This window comes from Rhinoderma darwinii, chromosome 2 (assembly GCF_050947455.1).
Source record: "Rhinoderma darwinii isolate aRhiDar2 chromosome 2, aRhiDar2.hap1, whole genome shotgun sequence".
Lineage (NCBI taxonomy): Eukaryota > Metazoa > Chordata > Amphibia > Anura > Rhinodermatidae > Rhinoderma > Rhinoderma darwinii.
In genome coordinates this window covers 188,225,631-188,239,903 of record NC_134688.1, presented here as the reverse complement: position 1 = coordinate 188,239,903, position 14,273 = coordinate 188,225,631, and the positions used below count along the sequence as shown (strand labels likewise).

The 14,273-nt window shown below is 42.0% G+C and overlaps 1 protein-coding gene across 1 annotated transcript in view; it reads right to left on the bottom strand.

Moving 5' to 3' along the window:
• LOC142740900 (ATP-binding cassette sub-family C member 5-like) overlaps positions 1 to 14,273 on the bottom strand; it is a 157,308-nt gene that overhangs the window by 89,240 nt on the left and 53,795 nt on the right. The window contains exons 9-11 of the mRNA XM_075850323.1: positions 12,696 to 13,034; positions 11,123 to 11,194; positions 939 to 1,063 (exon numbers count right to left, since the gene is read on the bottom strand). Coding sequence (XP_075706438.1) covers positions 939 to 1,063; positions 11,123 to 11,194; positions 12,696 to 13,034 — 536 coding nt within the window. The remainder of the gene's footprint in view (positions 1 to 938; positions 1,064 to 11,122; positions 11,195 to 12,695; positions 13,035 to 14,273) is intronic.

The window sequence follows — 14,273 nt, the reverse complement described above, 5'->3', positions numbered from 1 at the left end:
TCCGCTGCGGAGCATAGGCTGCGGAGCGGAATTTGGTGTCCGCAGCATGCTCTGTCTGTTGCGGAGCAGTGGCGGACTCATGGCGGAATTTCTCCATTGACTTCAATGGAGAGTCAAAATTCCGCAATGAAGTCCGCAGATATTATGTGTGCTGCGGAGCGTATTGGTTTTACTACCATGACATTTCTTCATTCTGACTGGACCTATGTATTTCTAGGTCTACAGCCAGACTGAGGAAGTCAATGGGGCTCCCGTAATGACGGGAGCGTTGCTAGGAGACGTCTGTAAATAGTCACTGTCCAGGGTGCTGAAAGAGTTAAACGATCGGCAGTAACTGTTTCAGCACTCTGGACAGTGACTTCCGATCACAATATACATCAACCTGTAAAAAAACATATAAGTTCATACTTACCGAGAACTCCCTGCGTCTGTCTCCAGTCCGGCCTCCCAGGATGACGTTTCAGTGTAAGTGACGGCTGCAGCCAATCACAGGCCAAGCACAGGCTGCAGCGGTCACATGGACTGGCGCGTCATCCAGGGAGGTCGGGCTGGATGCCGAAAGAGGGACGCGTCACCAAGACAACGGCCGGTAAGTATGAAAATCGTTTACTTTCACTAGGGAAAGTGCTGTCCCTTCTCTCTATCCTGCACTGATAGGGAGAAGGGAAGCACTTTTCCCGCAGTCCGCAGCAGCTAGTCCGCATCAATGTACTGCACATTTTGTGCAGATCCGCAGCAGAATCTGCAACGCAGATTCTGTGCGGCATTGATGCGGACAGTTGCGGACGAAATCCGCCACGTGTGGTCATGCCCTAAAGCCTTCATATATTTCTTTTGTATAGGTTCCGTTTCCTGCTTTTTTTGCACTGTGTGAACAAGGCCTTAATATTTGCTTTGCCAATAAATGAAACTTAAAAAAAATAAAAACTATAACTTACTTTTCTTCATCATATTCTTCCCCAAACAAGATATTTTCCCTCAGGGATGCATTGAAAATCCATGCTTGCTGGGCTGCATAGGCAATACTGCCACTTACTGACATTGTGCCTTCCAGTAAAGTCATCTAGATAAAATAAAAGCTTATTACTGTAGGTACGCCGTACAACAATTTGTTCTTTATCATCACAAAGTCATGTCACTTCCAGTGGCATAACTACCGCTGAATCAAAAGAGATTTTGCGATATTTTTGCCTTTTCTATGCTACTTAGCAAACACTTTTTGTTCTATTACGAATTGTATTCTATCTAGGCTTAACCCCTCAAGGACCAGGCTAATTTTGGCCTTGAGGACCAGAACAATTTTTTCAGTCATATCTTCTTTATTTTTTGCTCGACGTAGCTGTATGAGGCTTTGTTTTCTGAGGGACGTGTTATACTTTATGTAGGTGGACATGTACATTAGCGTTTCATTTATGTTTATATTTGCTTTGGCAAAATGCAGAAGAAAAAGCAGTTTCGCTGTAGTTTTTAATTATTTGTTTTTACAGCATACACTATTTTATTGTGCAGGTCTTTACGGTCATGACAATACCAAATATGTATATATTATTTTATGTTTTGGGATGTTTATTTAATACAGTTTATTTATTGTAAAAAAATGTCCAGTTGCCTGTATTTTTTTTTACAGGTTTTTTAAAAATTGAACATTCCTTTTTTTTAGTCACTTTTTTTTTATCTTATAGGGGATTTTATATTTTTACCTATAATTTACTGGCTTATATCTACATGCCAGTACATTAGCCTGTGTGCTGATAATACACAGGCAAGTATGCCCTAATAACAGGAAATATGGTCAGACAGCCCTGGGGTCCTTTAACCCCTTCCCGTCGTAAACAACTTTCATTTTCGTTTTTTTCCTCCCCACGTTCCAAAAGTCATAACTTTTTAGTTTTTCCATCAATATAGTCTTATGATGGCTTTAAATTTTGCGGGACCTGTTGTAGTTTTTCGTAGCGCCATTTATTGTGCCATATAATGTACTAGGAAACGGGAAAAAAATAGCGATTCCTCCATTAATTTTTGCGCTTAGTTTTTACAGAATTCACTGTGCAATTAAAACAACATGTTAACTCTATTCTGCGGGTCAATACAATTACGGCGATACCAAATATATATAGTTTTTTCGATATTTTACTACTTTTACAAGGAAAAAAACGAAATGTAACAAATTAATTCATTTTTTGTCGCCAAATTCTGAGAGCCATAACTTTTTTATTTTTCCGTCGATTAAGTGGTATGAGGGCTTATTTTTTGCGGGATAAGCTGTAGATTTTAATAATACCATTTTGGTGTACATGCGACGTTTTGATCACTTTTTATTCCATTTTTTTGTGGGAGATGAGGTGACCAAAAAATAGAGATTCTGGCGTTTACATTTGGTTTTTTTTACAGCGTACACCATGCGGGTTAAATATTGATATATTGTAAAAGTTCAGACTTTTACGGATTCGGCAAAACCAATTATGTGTATTTATTTATTTTTTTACAATGCTCTAGGGGGAAATGGGAAAAAGGTTTTTTTTTGAACTTTTAATTTAAATTTTTTTTTTTTACATAAAAAAAACCTTTATTTGATTAATTTTTCCTTTTTTTTTTATTAGTCCCCCTAGGGGACTTCAACCAGCGATCATTGGATCGCTTGCACTATATACTACAATACTAATGTAGTGCAGTACATCGTGATTCTGACAGGCTTCTATTAAGCGATCCTGCTCGTTACTGTAAAGTGTCGGCTGTAACAGCCGACACCCGCATTGTGTGGAGCGGGTTCACTCCGTGAGCCCATTCCATACTACCCCTACCTGGCTATGACGTATGGATACGTCAAATGTCGGGAAGGAGTTAATGGACCCTGGGCTGTCTGTCCATATAAGGTATTGGCCTAGATTGTGTCACAGGGATTCCCTGGGATGAGATCATACATATAGTACAGATGTAGCCAGCTTTATCTTGACTTTTAACGCATTACATACAAAGTGTCAAGAAACTTTTTCTTGAATTTTTCAATGCTTTTCAATGGCTTTTGTTGTGTGATATCACGCTGCAGCAAGTTATCAGAGTCAAGATAAAGATGCTACATCCGTAATTATCTTGTACTGTTCCTAAGTTAAAGGGGTTATCTAGTCCCTAAAAATTTATGGCCAATCCTCAGGATAGGCCATCAATAGCTGATCGTCGGGGTCTGACTCCCGGGACCCCCGCCGATCAGGGGTTGCATCTCTCGTGTGAGCGCTGCTTCTCCTTCATTTCTATGTGCTTGCTCACTGTGAATCGTCGACATGGAAGTAGTGGCAATTCACAGGTATTGCAGCTTTCTTCTCCTATTCACTTCATTTGGAGAAGAAGGCTGCAATGCCTGTGAATCACCACTACATACGTTTTGAGGATTCACAGTAAGCAAGTAGAAATAAAGGGGAAGCAGGGCTCAAACGAGCACTGAACCCCCGCAAAACAGCTAATCGGCAGGGGTCCGGGGAGTCGGACCCTGACCCATAAGCTATTGATGGCATATCCTGAGGATAGGTCATCAATTTTTAGGGACTGGACAACCCCTTTAAAGCCTGACTTATCACCAAGCGCTGCATTCACAATTATGCAGGCTTCATGGGCATAACATGCTGTATATCATGCTGGCTCCATGGGCATAACAATAGGGGGTGCAAAAGTTGCAGTCACACCTGGGCCCTGTCTGAGGTTCTCTGCCATATTAGATGACATTAGTATTGTATTTTAAAGAAGCTCTGCCACGAGTTTATTAATGCCCTATCTCCCAACTAATCGAATAGGCGCTATGATGCTGATAACTACAGTGTGATTTGTTTTAAAAACCGTTTATTATTTGCAAAGTTATGAGGCTTTTTCTAAATATGCTAATGTGGCTCTAATAGACAAATAGGAGGTGACTCTTTCTTTTCACTCTGGGCAGTGTAATGTTTTCTGTATGACGCTGTCCAATCAGCATACAGTTTCTCCCCCTTCCCTGCCCAGCAACACAGTGTGATATTACAGTATACAGCTTCCATTCCCAACTGTGTATTCAACTGGTGATATCTCCGGTTGTGTCACAGCTAGAACTGCGATCATCCTGGTATCACATTAAAGATTAGAATTTCCTCTTTCATATACCACCAGAGCCACTGATCTAGGTGGTCCACAGCCTAAGATATGGCTGTTTGAAGTGATCCCCCTTCCCTCCAGCCTCAGTCTCTTGCACTGTGTGAAGCAGCTTCATGCTGATAGGACAGCGTCAGAGGCTGTGAGGTAGCTCCACCTCAGGAGAATCGCTGGTTTTGACGTCCACTTGTATAGTATAATCTAATTTGCATATTTCGAAAAAAGCTCATAACTTTTAAAATGATAAACTTTGTGGGACGCAATTTTCACTAGCATTATCAGTGTGACAGCGCCTATTAGATTAGCTAGGAGATAGGGAATTAGTAAACTAGTGACAGATCCTCTTTAAATGCCACATGATAGGCAGGGGTCCTGTTGAAGATTTTGTATTGGCACCCAATCACGTCTCTGGCAGGCTCAAGGTGTTCACAGAGCTTGCTCTAATGATTTGCATTCAGTGAGGTGTGGTGTTTACAGCAGAGACTGTACATTAATGATGATGTGGGAAAAGCTGACTCTCCCACTGCATTACAGGAGGTCAGCTAAGCTGTAAGAGATGGGCCTAATAACTGTTTCCAATAAGAACAAGCAGAATTGTGAATACCGCTCTGGCTACAATACAAGCTGTAACGCAAGACCAGTACAAGACAAGTTATGCAATATACTTACAAAGATACTCAACTGTTTATGTAGATCAGGGGTCTCAAACTCGGCCGGGTAAGTGGGCCGCATATAGAAAAAATGGGAAGTTGATGGGCCGCATTACTTTCAAATTTGATACAATACAAAATTATTGTTAATCAATTAGTTATTTGAACTACTATAACACTATATTACTATAATAATAATACTACATTACTACATTACTATAATAATACCGCTAGGTTTAAAATTTGAGATATTTCTCCACGTGCTTATTTCAACAATCCAGCTTTCCAGTTTAAGTGTCGCTAAATGCAGATGCTGCCGCAGAGTCCTCCGTAGATGTTGCCGCAGAGTCCTCCGTAGATGTTGCCGCAGAGTCCTCCGTATATGCTGCCGCAGAGTCCTCCGTAGATGCTACCGCAGAGTCCTCCGTAGATGCTGCCGCAGAGTCCTCCGTAGATGCTGCCGCAGAGTCCTCCGTAGATGCTGCCGCAGAGTCCTCCGCAGATGCTGCCGCAGAGCCCTCCGCAGATGCTGCCGCAGAGCCCTCCGCAGATGCTGCCGCAGAGCCCTCCGCAGATGCTGTCGCAGAGCCCTCCGCAGAGTCCTCCGCAGATGCTGCCGCAGAGTCCTCCGCAGATGCTGCCACAGTGTGCCCTCCGCAGATGCTGCCGCAGTGTGCCCTCCGCAGATGCTGCCGCAGTGTGCCCTCCGCAGATGCTGCCGCAGTGTGCCCTCCGCAGATGCTGCCGCAGTGTGCCCTCCGCAGATGCTGCCGCAGTGTGCCCTCCGTAGATGCTGCCGCAGTGTGCCCTCCGCAGATGCTGCCGCAGTGTGCCCTCCGTAGATGCTGCCGCAGTGTGCCCTCCGTAGATGCTGCCGCAGTGTGCCCTCCGTAGATGCTGCCGCAGTGTGCCCTCCGTAGATGCTGCCGCAGTGTGCCCTCCGTTGATGCTGCCGCAGTGCCCTCCGTTGATGCTGCCGCAGTGTGCCCTCCGTTGATGCTGCCGCAGTGTGCCCTCCGTTGATGCTGCCGCAGTGTGCCCTCCGTTGATGCTGCCGCAGTGTGCCCCCCGTTGATGCTGCCGCAGTGTGCCCTCCGTTGATGCTGCCGCAGTGTGCCCTCCGTTGATGCTGCCGCAGTGTGCCCTCCGTTGATGCTGCCGCAGTGTGCCCTCCGTAGATGCTGCCGCAGTGTGCCCTCCGTTGATGCTGCCGCAGTGTGCCGTCCGTTGATGCTGCCTCAGTGCCGCTAGTAGGCTCTTCCTGGGACTCCAGCTGGGCTCCTGACATCACTGGGACTCCTGCTCTGGGGAAGCTCCTGACATCATTGTCGATGTATGGACAGCGATGTCAGAGGCTTCCCCAGGGTCCCGGAGCAGAGCCGATAATAGAGCTCTGCCCGGGACTCCGCTCGGGGGAAGACCCTGACACACTGTCCACATATGGGCAGCGATGTCAGGGAATTCCACAGAGTCCCGGAGCAGAGCCGACACCAGCGCTCTGCTCGGGACTCCGGCTCTGGGGAAGCCCCAGACATCGCTGTTGATATGTGGACAGCGATGTCAGGGAATTCCACAGAGTCCAGGAGCAGAGCCGACACCAGTGCTCTGCTCCGCTCTGGGGAAGACCCTGACACACTGTCCACATATGGGCAGCGATGTCAGGGAATTCCACAGAGTCCCGGAGCAGAGCCGACACCAGCGCTCTGCTCGGGACTCCGGCTCTGGGGAAGCCCCAGACATCGCTGTTCATATATGGACAGCGATGTCAGGGAATTCCACAGAGTCCAGGAGCAGAGCCGACACCAGCGCTCTGCTCCGCTCTGGGGAAGACCCTGACACACTGTCCATATATGGGCAGCGATGCCAGGGAAATTCCACAGCGTCCCGAAGCAGAGCATGTACTAGCGCTCTGCCCAGGACTCCGGCTCTGGGGAAGCCCCAGACATCGCTGTTCATATGTGGACAGCGATGTCAGGGAATTCCAGACTCGGAGCAGAGCCGATACTAGCGGCTCTGTGACCCGCGGGCCGCAGATGACAGCCCCAGGGGCCGCATGCGGCCCGCGGGCCGCGTGCTTGAGACCCCTGATGTAGATCATGTATATACTCTTTATATCATGTATGAATTTAATATGAATGTAAAATAAAAAAAAGTAACCCAATTATGATGTTTAAGCTACATATTACAAGAAAACCCTACCAGTATAGTATTTTATTAGGTACTAGCACCATATATGACCATGTAGATATTGTTCATTTTATTTTATTAACCCATTCATGACTGAGGGTGTTTTGGGGCTTCATGCCCAGAGCATAATTTCACCTTTTGGAATGCTGCATACTAAAGGTGATTTTTTTTATTTCTTAATCTACCCCAAATGTTTTTTTTTCTTTATTTTGCAGGACACATTGGGTCTTTCTTATTATTTAAAATTGGAGCAGATATCAATTAATTTTGTAGGTGTTTTTAGGCAGGGGCGTAGCTAGGGGGAGGCAGGCGGGACATGTGCCCCCAACTAAGAGAGAAGGTAGGGGGGCGCCAGGCCATTCGCACAGGGCGGCACATACCATGTGTCAGTCTGAGCTGCTGGCTTCAGGCGGCAGCATTCAGTTTTGTGTGGGGGCAGAAAACAAGAGGCCCCCACACAGACGCTGTAAATATTAGAACAGTGTCCATCACACAGGACTTGTTTCTCTACCCTGCATATCCCCTTCTCTGCTCCAGCTGTTCTATTAGGGAGGAAGTCTGCAGGGACAGGACAGGCAGAAAGCAGGCAAGGGAAGTTTACATCAGGCTCTCCTCCTGTCATATCGGACCTAAGCAGTGATAACAGCTAGAAGCTAATAACAGAGCCCGATGTGCACTCCTCCTGACCTCCTCTAGGGGCAGCACTGTATCTGCAGGCTGTCTTCCCCTCCTTCTCCTGACTACTGAACACCAGGAAACCATCACTGCTGACCTATTAAGAGGCTCCAAGTTTTTGACCAGACTGTCTGCATGTGAAAAGTCCAGCTACCTACAAAAGGTAAGTGTGTGTGTGTGTGTGTGTGTGTGTGTGTGTGTGTGTGTAGTCTGTCTATCTGTGTATGTCTGTATCTATCTATCAATCTATCTATCTATCTATCCATCCATCCATCCATCCATCCATCCATCCATCCATCTATCTATATCTGCAACAAATGTCAAGTCCCCAAGAAATAACCCAGTATTTTTTCATAGTTTAAGATAAAAAGACTATACTCACCTCCCGTGACGATCTTTTGGCAACACATACCTGGTCCCCTGATGGTCTCTGTACAGCAACCAATCACAGAATGACAGATATACAGAGACCATCCAGAGGACCGGGGAGGCGAGTATAGTTTTTTTTTTTTAATCTTAGCTGGTTTCCCCAGCACAATTTGGTGCAGAATTTTCTGCAGCAAATTTTATCCATGTGTACATATCCTAAATGGACACAAAAGTTACAAATTCTCCACTAGTATACAGGTTTATGCCACCCAAAAACAGATGTAAACCCCCCCCCCCCCCCCCAAAACACAAAAAACATGTACCTCATACCTCAGCACAGTGTGAAACTGCACAGGAGTCTTTGCATACATTATACTGCATGGGGGCATCTGTGTGGGAATTATACTGCATGGGAGAATTTGTGTGGGCATTACTTTATATAACTATATCGCTTATAAAACGTACAAATGGTTTTATGCTCGAGTTAAAAAAATTACATGTCATTGATTTGTAGAGAAAGCAAACCTGGCGAGGGGGAAAGTAATGTCGGGAAAGTGGTTGAGGGAGGGGGGCAAACTGAATCTTTGCCCCTGTTGGTGGAGAACCTAGCTACGCCTCTGTTTTTAGGGAATAATGGTCAGAAACAGAAAAAAAAAATACAGTTTTTTCAAATGTTTTTATGCTATATTTGTAGGTAGTTTTTTCAATAAATAATATATACCCCAATATTGAATTCTCTTGTTCTCTGGTGAATAGTGAAGTCAAATATGTGTACATTGTGTAATGTATGACATTTCTATTTTGCCGAGAACAAAAACCCTATTTTAGCTTTAAATGTAACTTCCTCCAAGTAGGGAAATTTCTTAGTAAAGGCGCAAAAACAGGTAGGGCCGGGGTAGAACAGACTAAAATTGGTGACCCGGGGTAATTATTATATGTTTGGGGTAACGTACATTCTGTCTCACAGGAACGTGTTAATGCCCGAACATCTGACGACCATGCAAAACAAGTTTGTTTTACTTAAAAAGTCTAAAATTGGTGCATGTAGATTTTGGAGAATTGTGCACTTTTTGGGGGGAGGGCGACTTTTAATATTTTAAAAAAATATTTTGCTTTTTTTTAAATCTATTAATTCTATTTATTTTACTGTATTTATTAATTAATAACATTTTCTTTATGGGGGCACAAGTTAGCAGGAACACATTATGTACTTGTTACCTACTGTCCCCTATATACAGATCACTGATAGCAGTGATCTAATGTTAACAGCCTATTAGATTACAGTTATTAGTAATCTGTATACAAAGACATACAGAAAAGAGGCATGCTTCTAAGCTCCCTATGCACAGGGAATCCCTGTGGCACCATTACTGACGTAAGGGATTTCCCTTGCAACCGCCTAAATGCAGAAGCAGCGATTCTGCATTTGGGAATGCAGAGCTCAATATGAGTGCTGTGTTCACTTCTTACAGGAGCACACAATGCCATCAAACACAGCACGTAAACTAATGAGCTTCTGGCATCGGGACTGGGCCATTAGACCGTTAATTTATGTGGCATGGACAGCAAGAGGTTAAATGAACCCAAGTCGATAATTATGTATTGAGGTCAATTATTTTACCAGTTAGGAGTACCTAAGAGGACAGAAATTATAGACGCTATATACTATTTAAAGGCTATGGAAATCTTTGAAAGGCAATTTTATTGAAATAAAAATGTGTATCAGTGGGTTTGGTGCAACTTTACAAATACTTTTTTTATTAAAAATTATTGTACCTTTTTTAGATACAGCTGTTCTGTATTGTCTATACAGAGCAGCTGTATCTAGCGCTATGACCTGAATCTGTCAGTCCCGCAGACCTGATATACCTGTTATTGATCACATCTAGTTTACAGGTGGATCCTGCGTCCGCCGAAACTGAATCTGTCAGGTCCGTGGAACTGACGGATTCAGTGAATAGCGCTAGATACAGCTGCTCTGTATAGAGAACACAAAGCAGCTGTATCTAAAGAAGTAAAACATTTTTAATAAAAACTATTTGTAAAGTTGCAACAAACAGACTGATACACATTTTTATATAATAAAATATTGCCTTTCAGAGGTGTACATAGCCTTTAATATGCAGTTACTTGTTATGTTGAAATGATCTTCCCATTTTCTGTTATCTGTGAAATAGTTAAAAGTCTCATGTTTGGTTTAACAGATTACCGCTCATGGACAGAATGACTTTGCACTAATCTTTTTGCATATGCTTGTTTTGCGTTTTTTTTTTTACAGATAAGAAAACTAAAGATCACAAATGTTTACCTTTTTTTTTAAGATCTAGTTCGTCACCACCATATTAAATACATGTAATTTATTGTAAAAAATATAATTTTGATTTAGTGTTTTTTTTTACTTTATGTTTGTCAGCAGTTATTTCAAGGGAGTTGTTTCACACATAAGTTAAACTCCACTGATATAATTAAAGGTGACAGATGCGCCAAGCCAAATCTAATTATTTCATGTACTTGGCAATGATACTTGTCAGCAATGTGGAAAAATCTGGTTCAATTATGTACTGCATGGGTGGATGTAATGTAATACCGCCAGTTACACCTGCTAACTAATAACGTGAAGTTAAGCAGGAGGAGCAGAACATATATATATATATATATATATATATATATATATATATATATATATTTATTTTATTTATTTTTTTCGTAAGGAAAGATTCAATATAACCTAAATTTATTCATTCAAATTTCTGGTCGCGTTACAAGTCCAATCCGGTCTCGCTCATTTATTAATAGCCTTTTCTGTATGTGTCTGCATAGAGAGATAGCTGTCAATCACTGAGTAGGACCGCCCATTGACTCATAAACCTACAGTTAGAAGGGATTATAATAAATAAAATACTGTAATCTTCTATAGTGAACCTTTTCCAACAAAGCCATATATCAAATGTGCTCAGCTGCTCCTTCTAAATAACAGATAGCTCAGCATGTTCAATATGACAGGCTTCCTTTAAATGATGTTAAAGCATATAGCTGATGATTTTGACTGGACTGATAAAACAAATAAGTAATAGATTATTCATCAAACAGTTGTATATTCCAATAGAAAAGAAGTAAAGCAAACATACCTGACCTAGAATAGATAATAACAAAGAACTTTTACCACACCCAACACTGCCACAGATTCCTACAAGTTTGCTCTGCAGAAAAAGAATATTTAATCTATTATTTGATATAATATACAGTCATATGTTTGTCACATGATATAGCATTTAAAAATTACAATAATTTGGTTAAAATATTTACAATTTATTTAAATAATAAAGCTTTTAAAAGATGGAAATAGAACAGTTGTAAGGACAGTAATGTTTAGCAATATGTACTTTCTTCTATGCACACGACCGTAAAAAATCTCTGTAATTGTGAACCGTAATACTGTATCCTATGGATAGGTGTCCGTGCCGTAGAACCGTGCCGGGAATTATGGAGCATGTCCTACTTTTCGTATTTTATGGGCCGTGCTCCCATACTATGTATGGCAGCAAGGTGCGAAAATGCGGCTCGCGGATGCGTGCATGAGGCCTTACGGAATGGAACCAGGTTGGAGCCAGGCTTGACTTTTTCACTTCCTTTACAATATTTAACAGTCAGAGCAAGCAAGAATAATATCTACTCGAGCCAACCAAAGCATAGACCCAAATTATCAAAGCCTATCTCCTCCCCAAAAACTACCATATAAACTACCATCTAACACAACCACGCACATCCCCTAGTTAAATCACTCATCCTCTCATATTAGCCCAGGATTGGGAGCCATCATTCATATATGGCTTCATGGAAGAAGCCTCCCTGTCCTATTCTCTCCCAGGCCTCTATTTCAATAATTGTGACCAATGCAGTTAGATATGTTAGGAAGACTTTGTGGCCAATGACAGGAAATGAGGTCATTTGATTGACAAATGCAGATCGGCGGACATCATTAGGAGCAGAAGGGGACATCACACGGGGAACATGCAATAATACTGGTAAGGTAATAGGCTTCATGCTACCATTAATTTTAATAATGTAAAGTGCTTAGTAGAAACTCTGAGGGTATATTCACACGCAAACTCAAAAACGTCTGAAAATACGGAGCTGTTTTCAAGGGAAAACAGCTCCTGATTTTCAGACGTTTTTGTAGCAACTCGTTTTTTTCACTGCGTATTTTACGGCCGTTTTTGGAGCTGTTTTTCAAAGGAGTCAATGAAAAACGGCTCCAAAAACGTCCCAAGAAATGACCTGCACTTCTTTTGACGCAGCGTCTTTTTACGCGCCGTATTTTGAAAACGACGCGTAAAATTACGCCTCGTGGGAACAGAACACCGTAAATCCTATTGCAAGCAATGGGCAGATGTTTGGAGGCGTAATGGTGCCGTTTTTTCAGGCGTAATTCGAGGCGTAAACGGCCCGAATTACGTCTGAAACCACTGCATGTGAACATACCCTTAAAGTGCAACTAAACTTTTTAAAAACTTTTCACATGTCAAAGTGACATGTCAGAATTTTTGATTCGTGGGGGTCCGAGCACTGAGACCCTGAGACGCTCAGTTTAGTTACCCTTTAACCTTATATTACAATTTGCATAACACATAAATATATTGAGCACTCTATAAAGCATTAGGCAACATAAAATATGACAATATAGTAGATAATATAAATTACCTTTTGCATAGCGAAACTAATATTAAGAAGAACCGGAGAACCCACTGATACAGGTACATCCAAGTCATTAGTAGACAGTGATGTTTGTTTAGCTTCAGAAGTATGTAAAGGATCATCGCCTTCAGATAAACATTGCTCCTCTCTTAGATCAGACGACGGAAGATGAATAAGTTGACTTTTAGCTGCTCGATCTTCTGATGTAGGGTTTTTCTCTTCCTTACATTTCACCAGTGCACCTGACTTCCACGTTAAATATGCACCTCGAAATTCAACAATGGAATCTGGTTTTATGTTCTCATTATTATTATTAGTATCAATTTCTTCCATCAAAAACAACCTCTGTGATTTAAGATATATTAAAATAATGTCAAATAGAGCATAGTAAGCAGAGAATCTATTGTATGTTTATTTTAGATCCATATACAGTCTGACAGCATCACAATACTATAACACTGCATGTAGAATATGACATATGAAAAGCATGATGTAAAAATTTGACTACAGTAAGGGGCATATATGTGCATTCGGAAGCATTTACATAGCATATTATTAGAAAACCTGGACATTGATCGCATTTTCATGATCTCTACATGGAGGGGATTGTCCTATGATTAAATATTTCATTTCTCTGTTAGATCACAAAAAAACATAACATTTTAAATTATTTTCATTTAGCAAAATGCTCTATCAGAATGTCCACAGGGAGATGTGCAGCCGGCAACGATAATATTTAAGGCATTTATAACTATATAATCGCCGTTCACCTGCTGGTCACTGCTCTGTTTACACAGGACAATTATCGGGAACGAGCGTTCTGTGAACACTCGTTTGCCTGATAATTGGTTGGTGTAAAAGGGCCTTAACTTTAGGTCTCCAAATCTGCCTTATATTCCACACCAGTAATTCCTAATCATTTTACCATGGAGGAATTCTTACTTTTTTTTTATTCTTCTGGGTAACCCCTACAACCACCCCAACCCTACTGTAGATGTAACATCTCTAGCTATTGCTGTCTTCTAATCAAGCTCTAACCAGAGGAACCCCACAGTACCCTGGTTGGGAAAGGCTACTGTAGAGGACGTATAGGACAGCTCCTCTATAGACACAAGGATGATAGAGTTTACTAAATTCATTAAACTCTAAAGTTAATAAATGTGATAGTATGTTTACAACAAAGGAAAAAAATGTAAATGGTGTTCTTTACAGCATAGAGGTGGTCAAACTAGACCATGTCAGAATTGAAATAATAATTTTACTATCCCCTTGTTTGTCAACCATATATATATTAAAGGGGTTTTCCGATACAAAATGTACATTTTTTAATTTGAGATTCCGGTTAGGGATGGTATAAGAACACTGCCCAGCTTTTTCTTTTATTCAATTTACTTACTGCACGCACGCTCCGCTCGATTTCCCCTATGTTTACCTCTGATACTTCCGCTTGTCGGCCGTTTCCTGTAAGTCCCATTGCCTAAATTCGGTGCAGGCGCTGTGACAGCAGAGGATTGGGCATGCGTGGTGAACGCTGTTTGTGTAGCAACCATGCATGCTCAGAGACGGCTGAGAAAGAGCATCCGG